The sequence below is a fragment of the Pempheris klunzingeri genome, chromosome 20 (genome assembly GCF_042242105.1).
Source record: "Pempheris klunzingeri isolate RE-2024b chromosome 20, fPemKlu1.hap1, whole genome shotgun sequence".
Lineage (NCBI taxonomy): Eukaryota > Metazoa > Chordata > Actinopteri > Acropomatiformes > Pempheridae > Pempheris > Pempheris klunzingeri.
The window spans coordinates 484,963-496,174 of NC_092031.1; the positions used below are offsets into that span (position 1 = coordinate 484,963).

The following is an 11,212-nucleotide window of genomic DNA, read 5'->3' on the forward strand; positions in this document are numbered from 1 at the left end:
TTTTTAAACTGGTACTGAACGACCAATCAGGTGGGTCGTGGTGTGACGTCACGTAGATCTCGTTCCCACTCTCCATACAATCTCGCGAGACCGTGCGACTTGAACGAATTGATGTTGTGCGGGGTATCATTTCATAACATCTTAAATAAAGCTCACATTATCAGTGTTATACAGTATCTGCTATCAGTTCCTACAAAGCAGGAGTAAAGTTGACTCCGGCGGGTGATAGTGACGTCATCAGCCGGGGACGGCGGTGCAGAGTGACGGAGGAGGGTGTGAAGCGGATTAGTGGATTAGAGCCTCAGAAACAGCAGCAGGATCAGGATCTGCTTGATCCGGATCAAATCTGAGTCTGTGAAACAGTTTCCACCGTCTTTTACCGGAGAGACGCCAAACTGCTTCGTGAGAAACATCTTTAAAAGGCGGAAGACGTCAGACTAACGGGACGCGTTTCCTTGGCAACGGTGAGAGAGCGTCAGTTATCGATCAGCTGTTTGTATCAGAGAGAATAAACAGCTCTGATTCATCTGGGGGACATTTTTGTAGGAGGTTTATCTCATTGTTCACAGCTTCAGCCCCACAGAGTCTCCTCTGGTCTCCTTCAGTCAGAGATCATCCTACTAGTCTGAGTCCAGCTCCTCCTCAGTGAACACTTCCTGGTCTCTGATCATCCTACTAGTCTGAGTCCAGCTCCTCCTTAGTGAACACTTCCTGGTCTCTGATCATCCTACTAGTCTGAGTCCAGCTCCTCCTTAGTGAACACTTCCTGGTCTCTGATCATCCTACTAGTCTGAGTCCAGCTCCTCCTCAGTGAACACTTCCTGGTCTCTGATCATCCTACTAGTCTGAGTCCAGCTCCTCCTCAGTGAACACTTCCTGGTCTCTGATCATCCTACTAGTCTGAGTCCAGCTCCTCCTCAGTGAACACTTCCTGGTCTCTGATCATCCTACTAGTCTGAGTCCAGCTCCTCCTCAGTGAACACTTCCTGGTCTCTGATCATCCTACTAGTCTGAGTCCAGCTCCTCCACAGTGAACACTTCCTGGTCTCTGATCATCCTACTAGTCTGAGTCCAGCTCCTCCTCAGTGAACACTTCCTGGTCTCTGATCATCCTACTAGTCTGAGTCCAGCTCCTCCACAGTGAACACTTCCTGGTCTCTGTGCAGGGTCTGGGTCTGGGTCTGGGTCTGGGTCTGGGTCTGGGTCTGTGGCAGTAAACTGAAGTCACGTGAGGTCACCTGCTCCACTTTTTCCACCATTTCTGACATTTTATGGACCAAAACACTGGATGATTGATCCAGTAAAGTGATCGGTGGTTAGTTGCAGCTGTAATAATGACGTCATGCTCCCTTTGTTGTCTCACCTGTCCAGGTGCCCCCTCCCCCCCTGCTGCCGTCGTGATGTCGTCTGTGGAGTCGAGCGGCGATGGCGGGAAGTGGCTGGATGCTCACTACGACCCGGTGGCGGGTCTGTACACCTTCTCGTCGTGCGTGGACCTGGCAGACCTGAGCGGGGACGGGGAGAGCCGGCTGGTGGTGGGGGACCTGGGCTCCGGCTCGTCGGGCATGAAGCTGAAGGTGTACCGGGGCACGGCGCTCATGAGCGAGAGCACCCTGCTGGACCTGCCCGCCGGCCTCGTCGCCTTCTTCATGGACCTGCACGAGCCGCGCATCCCCGCCGTTGCCGTGGCGTCCGGACCCTGCATCTACGTCTACAAAAACCTCCGGCCCTACTTCAAGTTCACGCTGCCCGGCCTGGAGGTCAACGCGCTGGAGCAGGTGTGTGTGTTTGTCAGGACACACACACACTTCTACAGTATTATATATATCGCTGTCTACACACACCATTTTAGTGGTAGTCTAATTACAGCAGCTGGTGTTAATATGCAGCAGAAAAATCATGTGACCTCAGCAGACCTCCAGCTCTCTGCACACACACCAGACTACATTCACAAAAACAGGAATTTTAGCTCCCAGGACACAGGAGCTGCTGCTCTGCTGCTGCCTCCATCTGTTAGTTTGTTTGTCTGTGTCCTGTTCTCTAAAATCCCTGTTTTAGTGAATGTAGTCTGGTGTGTGTGCTGTTTGTGGTTAAACCAAAAGGATCTTCCAGGTCTCTCTCTGTAGGGATCCTTTCCATGATGCTGTCACACACTTAAAATAACACTCTGAGCCTGTCAGTGGATCAAACAAGCTCTTTTAGTGGACCTACTGTGATCAACAGCCCCAGAAACAGTGTAATGGTCCTTTAATGTGCTGACATGTTGTGCTTCTCTGATTGGTCAGGACGTGTGGCAGCAGGTGAGGGAGGGTCAGATCGACCCCCTGACCCTGAAGGAGATGTTGGAGAGCATCAGGAAGAAGGCCGATGTCCCGCTGTCCATCTGCTCGCTCAGGTTCCTGTCTCTGGAGACCGACGCCATGGACGAGTTCGTCCAGCTGCACAAACAGCAGCCAATCAGACGGCAGGTAAACCTCACCACAGCGCTGTGGTCTGAGTTACCATGGCAACACAATGGTGTAGAGCCAGAAAGCACCTGAGAAGAGGTTCAAACGTTCCTGGAAACGTTCCTGGAAACGTTCCTGGAAACGTTCCTGGAAATGTTCCTGGAAATGTTCCTGGAAATGTTCCTGGAAATGTTCCTGGAAACGTTCCTGGAAACGTTCCTGGAAACGTTCCTGGAAATGCTACAAACCGTTGGAATACTTGTGTTTTCCAGTAAAATGGCGTCCTGTTGTTTCCACTCTTCTGAAAGTGACCCCGTTTTGAACGCTGGCCTCCTATTGGCCGGCTCCTGTCACATGTTTGGTCCGTCCTCTGTTTCAGACGGTCATCACCTGCATCGGGACGCTGAAGAAGAGCACGGCGGACGAGGACGGCGTCAGCTGCCTGGTCATCGGCACGGAGAGCAGCGACGTCTTCGTCCTCGACCCTGAGGCCTTCATCATCCTCGCCAAGGTGAGCGATACTGCAGCTGTCTGATTATCTCTGTTTTCTCCCCCCTAACAAACCTAAAGCGTCTCCACGGCGACTGAGCCGACTCCCCCTGCTGAGGAAAGCCATGCGAGGCGACTGAAAGCCTCTGTAAGCAGTAAGGTCGACCTTATGTTTGAACCGCTGAACCGTGTTGCAGATGTCGCTGCCCGCCGCCCCCACCATGATGGACGTGACGGGTCAGTTCGACGTGGAGTTCCGCATCACGGTGGCGTGTCGCAACGGCAACATCTACGTCCTGCGCAGGTGAGGCAGCAAACTCAAAGCTGTGTGACCCTGCCAGGCTCCCGTAGGCCTGACGTCTGTGCTGCTGCTCCTCAGGGACTCCGACAAACCCAAGTACAGCATCGAGCTGCCGGCGCACCCCGCAGGGCTGGTCAGGGTCGGCAAGAACGTGGTGGTCGGCTGCACCGACGAGAGCCTGCAGGGCTTCACACAGAAGGTACGACCGCCGTCACATGACCACAGGTAACGTCTGTCCACCGCAGCGACGCCCCGCAGGTCTGGATCTGAGCCCAGTGGTCACCATGGTCACCACTTTAGTGTAACGTGTTAGCGTGCTAATGTTAGCTCATTAGCTGTAGCCGCAGATCCAGCTGATGAAGGTCTGTTGTCGGCCTGATGGACGAGTTCATCCTGAGGGGACCATGAACGTCCGAAGCACAGTCCACCACGCTGGTGATGTTTCAGTCATTACGGCGCTAACCGTGCTAACAGGCTAACAGGTGACCCGTCCATGCGTCTCTTGTGTCCTCAGGGAAAGAAGCTGTGGAAGGCCGTCCTCCCCGCCCCCATCACCACCATGGCCGCCATGGACCTCCCCACCAGGGGCTTCCAGGCCGTCCTGGTGGGCCTCGCCAACTGTGAGGTCCATCTGTACCGCGACAAGAACCTGCTGAGCATCATCAAGACGCCCGACGTGGTCACCGGCATCTGCTTCGGCCGCTACGGGCGCGAGGACGGGACGCTCATCATGACCACCAAGGGAGGGGGGCTGATGGTGAAGATCCTGAAGAGGACGGCGGCGTTCGATGACAAGGACAGCGCCCCCGGGCCGCCGCTGGCCCAGAGCGTCCGGCTCAACGTGCCCAAGAAGACGAAGCTGTACGTGGACCAGACGCTGAGGGAGCGTGAGAACGGCGTGGCCATGCACAGCGCCTTCCAGATGGACCTGAGCCGCCTGCGCCTCGCCGCCGCCAGCGCCTACGTCAAGGCCCTGGAGTCCAGCCTGACGCCGATGTCCTCCAGCCTCGCCGAGCCGCTCAAGATGAACGCCGTGGTGCAGGGCCTGGGCCCGTCCTTCAAACTGACCCTGAACGTCCAGAACACGGCGGCGTGCCGGCCCGTCATGAACCTCGCCATCAGCTTCCTGTACGACGAGAGCCTGTACCGGATGAGGAACCCGTACATGAGGATCCCGCTGCTGGTGCCCGGGCTCATCTACCCTGTCGAGACCTTCGTCGAGTGCACCAGCGACAAGGGCGTCTCTGACATCATCAAGGTGTTCGTCCTGCACGAGGGGAAGAGCTCGCCGCTGCTGACCGCACACATCAACATGCCCGTCAGCGAGGGGCTGACGCTCAACTGACACGACGCTTCCTCATTCACTACGGTCACATGACACTTCAACTGTATTGATTAGTCACATGACTTTCCGACGATGAGTAAAGTTGAAGCGGTTCCACTTGCTGGTTGGTTTAGTTCTTCTTAGTGGAACTTCATTTAAAAAATCACCAATTTAAGAGCTGCTGACGCTTCAGATCAGACGTCTGTTTAAGTTTGTGTTTAAAACTGTAGTGGTAGCAGAGTGTGTGTGTGTGTGTGTGTGTGTGTGTGTGTGTGTGTGTGTGTGTGTGCTGACTGCAGGTCTCAGGGGTAAAAGCTTAGTTCAGAGACACATTTATTTATCTATCTGCTGTAATATGATCTAAATCGTCTGTTTTTTAAATGTAGTCTTGTATGAAGTGAAATAAAGAACGATCTAAACCTGTTGTCCTCTGGGTCTCGTGAGTCTCATTGACTCTGGAGCTCCTAATTAACACCTTCAGCTTAACGAGGACGACGTCATCGATCACCACAGGAACACGTCGTGACTCCGGGGTCGAGCACGTGGAACCAGAGTTCACACCAAAAGAGGAACGAGACAAAAAGCTGAATATTCACTGAAAGATAAAGTCGTTATTTTATGATAAAAACTGTCTGTCTGTCTGGTTGGAGGTTCAGGTGAAGGTTCAGGTGAAGGTTCAGGTGAAGCTGAGGACAGTAAACAGCTGCTGTTTGCTGCTGGTCAACAGACGGAGGTCATGTGACCTGAGCATGAACCTCAGGCTGTGAAATATTAAAAAGTCCTGATGAGTCACTGAGGAGTTTCCATGGTGGTGAAAGAGGAACATCAGCCTCAATAAAAGACCAGGACGAAGACCAAGACCAGGACCAGGACCAGGACCAGGATCAGAACCAGGATCAGGACCAGGATCAGAACCAGGATCAGGACCAGGATCAGAACCAGGATCAGGACCAGGAACAAACACTAGGATTTCAGGATGAGACGAGTCCTGATTCTTCTGGGTGAGAAACTGACTTCATCCTGATTCTGTGCAGAACGTGTTTCATGTCTGAAGCTCAGTGAGGTCAGCAGGACGACATCAGACGGCAGGTGAGGCCCAGAGCAGGTGAGCATCATCATCATCATCATCATCATCATTGTCGTCGTCGTCATCGAGGGAAACATTCGGAGACGTCCTATGAGCGTTAAGGAAACACTGATTTTAGCTCATTATGAATTTCACACTGTTGAATCTTTAAACTTTATTCTCAACATTTTGACTCAACAATGTAAAATAAAAGAAATCTTCCTCCTCAGTGAGAGCTGAGGTGACTCAATGTGTGTGTGTGTGTGTGTGTGTGTGTGTGTGTGTGTGTGTGTGTGTGTGTGTGTGTGTGTAGCTGTGCTGTGTGTGTGTGATGGTGTGAAGTTCGGGCAGCTCTGCAGTGGAAACTCTGCCAACAGCAGGAGGACCTCGGACAGCTGGGGGGCGGGACACTACGGAGCCCCACGGTAACACAACCACACGACCACGCAGGTGCATCGTGGGAAACGTAGGCGTATATTTATGAGCAAAGTGTTCCCGTTCCCAAAACCTCTGATGTTCTCTGACATTAAAGTGTTATAAGTAAATAAGTTATAAATATAAGAGACCAACTTAAATATTCTCACAGATTATAAAGTCTATGGAAGTTTGTCAGAGCGACGTCATCACGCCATGAGCGCCGCCGCTCGCCTCTGAATCAGATTCATTGTTTTCTGGACGTTTCAGTGGCAGCAGGGTACACAAAGGTCTGGACATCGTGTGCAGCGACGGATCGACCGTCTACGCTCCGTTCGACGTGACTCTCCACGGAAAGGTCATCGTCTACACCGACCCCAACAAGGCGGCCATCAACAGCGGCATCAACCTGCGAGGAGAGGGTCGGTCCGCCACGCCGGCATCACGCCAAACCGCCTCAGCGACCGCGTGACTGACGCTGTCGTCTTGTTTCCTGTAGGTCTTTGTGTCAAACTGTTCTACGTTCAGCCGGATCGAACCTCCGGATCGGTGAGGAAGGGGGAGAGGATCGGCACCATGCTGCCCATGCAGAGCGTTTACCCAGGAATCACCTCTCACGTCCACGTCCAGATGTGCGACCGCAGCGACCCCACTCCGTTCTTCTGACCCGCCCCCTCCTCCGTTCCCTCCCTGCAGGTCGACGCTGAAGCTTTTTAATCAACGCTTTCAGAAATGAATAAAATACAAAGAGCAGTTTTGTTGTGATTCTTTCATCACCAGGAACTCTGAAACATCGTTGGGAGCGTTGAAACGCCCCTAGTAACGCCCTTAGTAACGCCCCTAGTAACGCCCTTAGTAACGCCCCTAGTAACGCCCTTAGTAACGCATTTAGTAATGCCTTTAGTAACGCCCTTAGTAATGCCCCTAGTAACGCCTTTAGTAATGCCCCTAGTAACGCCCTTAGTAACGCCTTTAGTAATGCCCTAAGTAACACCCCTAGTAACGCCCTTAGTAACACCCTTAGTAACACCCTTAGTAACGCCCCTAGTAACACCCTTAGTAACACCCTTAGTAACGCCCCTAGTAACGCCCCTAGTAACACCCTTAGTAACACCCCTAGTAACGCCCTTAGTAACACCCTTAGTAACGCCCCTAGTAACACCCTTAGTAACACCCCTAGTAACACCCTTAGTAACGCCCCTAGCAGCAGAGATGGTAACTAGTCCCTGCTGAGCCGCTGCTCTCTACAGACTGAATAAGAAGCTCAGGTAGAAACAGTGAAGCTCCTCGCTGCCTCAGTCTGCTGGAGAACATCACTGACATCCACACATTTAGCTGCTCCGTCCTCCAGCCTCAGGTGGAGCTTTAAGCTAGCAGAAGCACCAGCGATGAGTGAAATATTCTTCAGACAATAACGACCAACAACCACAATAATAACAGCAACTCTAGCACTGACAACAAGGACATGAGCAGTAACGATCAACATGGAAACAGAAAGCAGTTCATATACGAATGATAACAACACGGGAAATTAACAATGTCACAAAACTCACTTTTATTCTGAAAAACAAAGAGCAGGAAGGTAAAACTGCTCGATGTGCAGACCTCTGGCTCAGTGGGAGCTGCTGGGTAGTGTTGCAGGTGGTGTAACCTGAACAAACACGCTCCAGCTCTGTTTCCAGATGCTGAGCAAATTTGTTTTATAGTTGAGCAACAGCAGCTTTTCCAAGACGGATCAATTCTGGATAAAAGACAGTCGGACATCAGGACCTTCAGCAGCTCACTTCAGGACTCTGAGCATGCAGGTGAGTCCGTCAGCGTGTCTGCAGGGTCACCGCTCACTTTCACATCCACATCTTTTAAAGGAAATACGCGACACCTTCACCATGTCAAGATCTGCAAAAAAAAGAAAAGCCTGTTTGGTGGCTGCTGGCTGAGGTGATCTACTGGACCAGTTCCAACACTTTTACTACCTACCAGGATGAGGACAGAGAGGATCATGGGTAGAAACAGCAGTGAAAGTGTTAATGCCAAGTATTAGTTTATTAAAGAATCAACGTGGTGAAGGTGGCTGCGACTGTCTAACGTGGTGATCTTTGTTGGTGATCTTTCCTGGTGATCTTTGTTGGTGATCTTTCCTGGTGATCACTGTGACAATGTGACATGACGACATGTGTTGCAGCCTCTGTCCCTCCTCCTCCTCCTCCTCTTCCTCAGTCCTTCGCTGGCCGGCCTCCAGCAGCTCGTCCTCCCTCTGGACTGCAGCGACATCTACAACGATGACAACAACCGGAGCAGCGGCGTGTTCACCATCTACCCCATCGGAGCCACGTCTGCTGTCCAGGTAACTTCTACGTGTTCGGGATGGAGGCAGGAGCCGTTCCTCAGGAGCTCCAGCTGCTCCTTTAACGCGTCACGTGTTTGTCGATGTGGAGAAGAGTTTCCACATTCCCAGGGTTCATAGCGCAGAGTGTGTTTGTGTGCAGGTGTACTGTGACATGGACTCAGAGGGGGGGCGCTGGACGGTGAGTATTCCAGCTCAAGTCTCTTTTCTGTGCGATCACTTCCTCTTGGACCTTCACAATAAATGTCCCCGCAGGTGTTCCAGAGGAGGATGGACGGCTCGGTGAACTTCTACAGGCCCTGGGATCACTACCGGACGGGCTTCGGGAGCGCCGCCGGAGAGTACTGGCTCGGTGAGGAAGGAAACCATCATGTCATGTGACCTCTGAGCCCGTTCCCACTTGTTTCCGTGTGTTTGCGTTCAGGTCTGGAGACTCTTTTCCACCTGAGTCTGAGGAAGAAGTACGAGCTGCTGGTCGACATGGAGGACTTTGAAGGAAACAAAGCGTTCGCTCGTTACTCCTCGTTCTCCGTCGGCCCGGAGTCCCTCGGTTACTCTCTGAACGTGTCTGGGTTCATCAACGGAGGCGCAGGTGAGTTTGTGTTCCTCTTTCCACATCATCTGTAGTGAAAGTGTTGATGAAGGGCTCAGGGAGAGAGTTCGGCTCTTCTGCCTCCATCTTTCTATCATCACAGTAACGAACCCTCTGAGTTCAGGAGCGTCGATGACATGAGAAACAGTCCGTAAACAAGAAACTCAAAAGAGGCGTCAAGATAATAAGAATCATAAGAAGATAAAACCACCTTCAGTGTGTGACGTACATCCAACACGTTAAACCTGGTTTAAATCAGATTCTAAGCTGGACTTTAATGTGGAGGATCAGTTCCTCCTCAGGTTCATGTGGCTGAATGGATCCAGTCTCAGACCAGCAGGAAACCAGACCGCTTCACCTGTTAACGTCTGTTTCCTGTGAACTTCTTGTGTTATTGCCAGTGTTCAGTGGCGGGCTGGTTAGGTTTAGGCACTGATTCAGCTAAAAGTCCTGGAGAAACATCTGATGGTCTGGGCCAGAATAAGAACTCAGAAACACTTTTAACACTAAATAAACTCTTTCCGACACACTCGGGGTGTTAACAGCCTCTCAGCTCGCTGGTTTTCTCTCTCAGCTGCATCACGGGTCGCTACAGCCGACTCCTCGTGGATTTATTGTGTTCATTCAACCACAGTAACCGTCAGCAGTCTGCGGGGGGGCGGAGGGTCTGTTAGCTCAGCAGCTGTTAGCAGGAACACTTTGGAGGACGGTGCTGAGTTAAAGGTTGGAGGAGGCTGTAAAAACAGGAAGTAGATCTAGTTCAGACTCCATTATTGTTTCCTTGCGTCCTGACTTGTGTTTCTGCAGGAGACTCCCTGCGTCATCACAGCGGACGCAAGTTCTCCACCTTCGACAAAGACCAGGACACAGACAGTCGCAACTGTGCCAAAACCTTCCTGGGGGCGTTCTGGTACGGAAGTTGTCACGATACAAATCCCAACGGGGTTTATCGCTGGGGGGCTGACGGCACCCACTTTGCTATTGGGGTGGACTGGGAACACTGGAAAGGCTACGACTACTCGCTGAAGGCCATCAGCATGAAGATGCGGCCTGTGCAGTAGTTCTCCAGGACCAACGTACAGCAGAATATCGTCAGCATGTAGTGACACACAAGCTTCAGCTGGAAACACCATCAGTCTGATAATGTGTCAGCTGTGACAATAAATGAGAGTCTGAGCAGAAAGCTGCTGAGATCTGATGTCTTCACTTTGTCTCCTGAGTCTTTCTGTCTGGACGCTCACTCATCCTCCTGCTCACAAACACAAATGATGGTGAATCGCTGCCATTTTAAACACAAATGTACAGAGTCTGTCCTCTGATTGGTCGGTATCAGTCTATAAAGAAGCGTCCTCTGATTGGTCGGTATCAGTCTGTGTAAAGAAGCGTCCTCTGATTGGTCGGTATCAGTCTGTATAAAGAAGCGTCCTCTGATTGGTCGGTATCAGTCTGTATAAAGAAGCGTCCTCTGATTGGTCGGTATCAGTCTGTAAAGAAGCGTCCTCTGATTGGTCGGTATCAGTCTATAAAGAAGCGTCCTCTGATTGGTCGGTATCAGTCTATAAAGAAGCGTCCTCTGATTGGTCGGTATCAGTCTGTATAAAGAAGCGTCCTCTGATTGGTCGGTATCAGTCTATAAAGAAGCGTCCTCTGATTGGTCGGTATCAGTCTATAAAGAAGCGTCCTCTGATTGGTCGGTATCAGTCTGTAAAGAAGCGTCCTCTGATTGGTCGGTATCAGTCTATAAAGAAGCGTCCTCTGATTGGTCGGTATCAGTCTGTATAAAGAAGCGTCCTCTGATTGGTCGGTATCAGTCTATAAAGAAGCGTCCTCTGATTGGTCGGTATCAGTCTATAAAGAAGCGTCCTCTGATTGGTCGGTATCAGTCTGTAAAGAAGCGTCCTCTGATTGGTCGGTATCAGTCTGTATAAAGAAGCGTCCTCTGATTGGTCGGTATCAGTCTATAAAGAAGCATCCTCTGATTGGTCGGTATCAGTCTGTAAAGAAGCGTCCTCTGATTGGTCGGTATCAGTCTATAAAGAAGCGTCCTCTGATTGGTCGGTATCAGTCTATAAAGAAGCATCCTCTGATTGGTCGGTATCAGTCTGTAAAGAAGCGTCCTCTGATTGGTCGGTATCAGTCTGTAAAGAAGCGTCCTCTGATTGGTCGGTATCAGTCTGTAAAGAAGCGTCCTCTGATTGGTCGGTATCAGTCTATAAAGAAGCGTCCTCTGATTGG

General features: G+C 51.4%; 3 protein-coding genes across 3 annotated transcripts; all 3 read left to right on the plus strand.

Moving 5' to 3' along the window:
* The first annotated feature begins 215 nt into the window (after nt 1-215).
* bbs1 (Bardet-Biedl syndrome 1) lies at nt 216-4,963 on the plus strand. Its single transcript, XM_070851724.1, has 7 exons — nt 216-464; nt 1,372-1,778; nt 2,286-2,468; nt 2,827-2,958; nt 3,134-3,240; nt 3,316-3,436; nt 3,752-4,963. The coding sequence occupies exons 2-7, from the start codon at nt 1,401-1,403 to the stop codon at nt 4,580-4,582; spliced, it is 1,752 nt and encodes a 583-aa protein (XP_070707825.1). The 5' UTR covers nt 216-464; nt 1,372-1,400; the 3' UTR covers nt 4,583-4,963.
* Nucleotides 4,964-5,419: 456 nt separating this feature from the next.
* On the plus strand, nt 5,420-6,715 carry LOC139219771 (leukocyte cell-derived chemotaxin-2-like). The gene is made up of 4 exons (XM_070851725.1): nt 5,420-5,562; nt 5,941-6,052; nt 6,312-6,463; nt 6,541-6,715. The coding sequence occupies exons 1-4, from the start codon at nt 5,538-5,540 to the stop codon at nt 6,705-6,707; spliced, it is 456 nt and encodes a 151-aa protein (XP_070707826.1). The 5' UTR covers nt 5,420-5,537; the 3' UTR covers nt 6,708-6,715.
* A 244-nt stretch (nt 6,716-6,959) lies between these two features.
* Nucleotides 6,960-10,038, plus strand: LOC139220126 (microfibril-associated glycoprotein 4-like). Its single transcript, XM_070852196.1, has 7 exons — nt 6,960-6,968; nt 7,748-7,846; nt 8,224-8,385; nt 8,528-8,566; nt 8,641-8,737; nt 8,810-8,977; nt 9,785-10,038. Exons 1-7 carry the CDS (start codon nt 6,960-6,962, stop codon nt 10,036-10,038), a joined length of 828 nt encoding a protein of 275 aa, XP_070708297.1.
* The last annotated feature ends 1,174 nt before the right edge of the window (nt 10,039-11,212 follow it).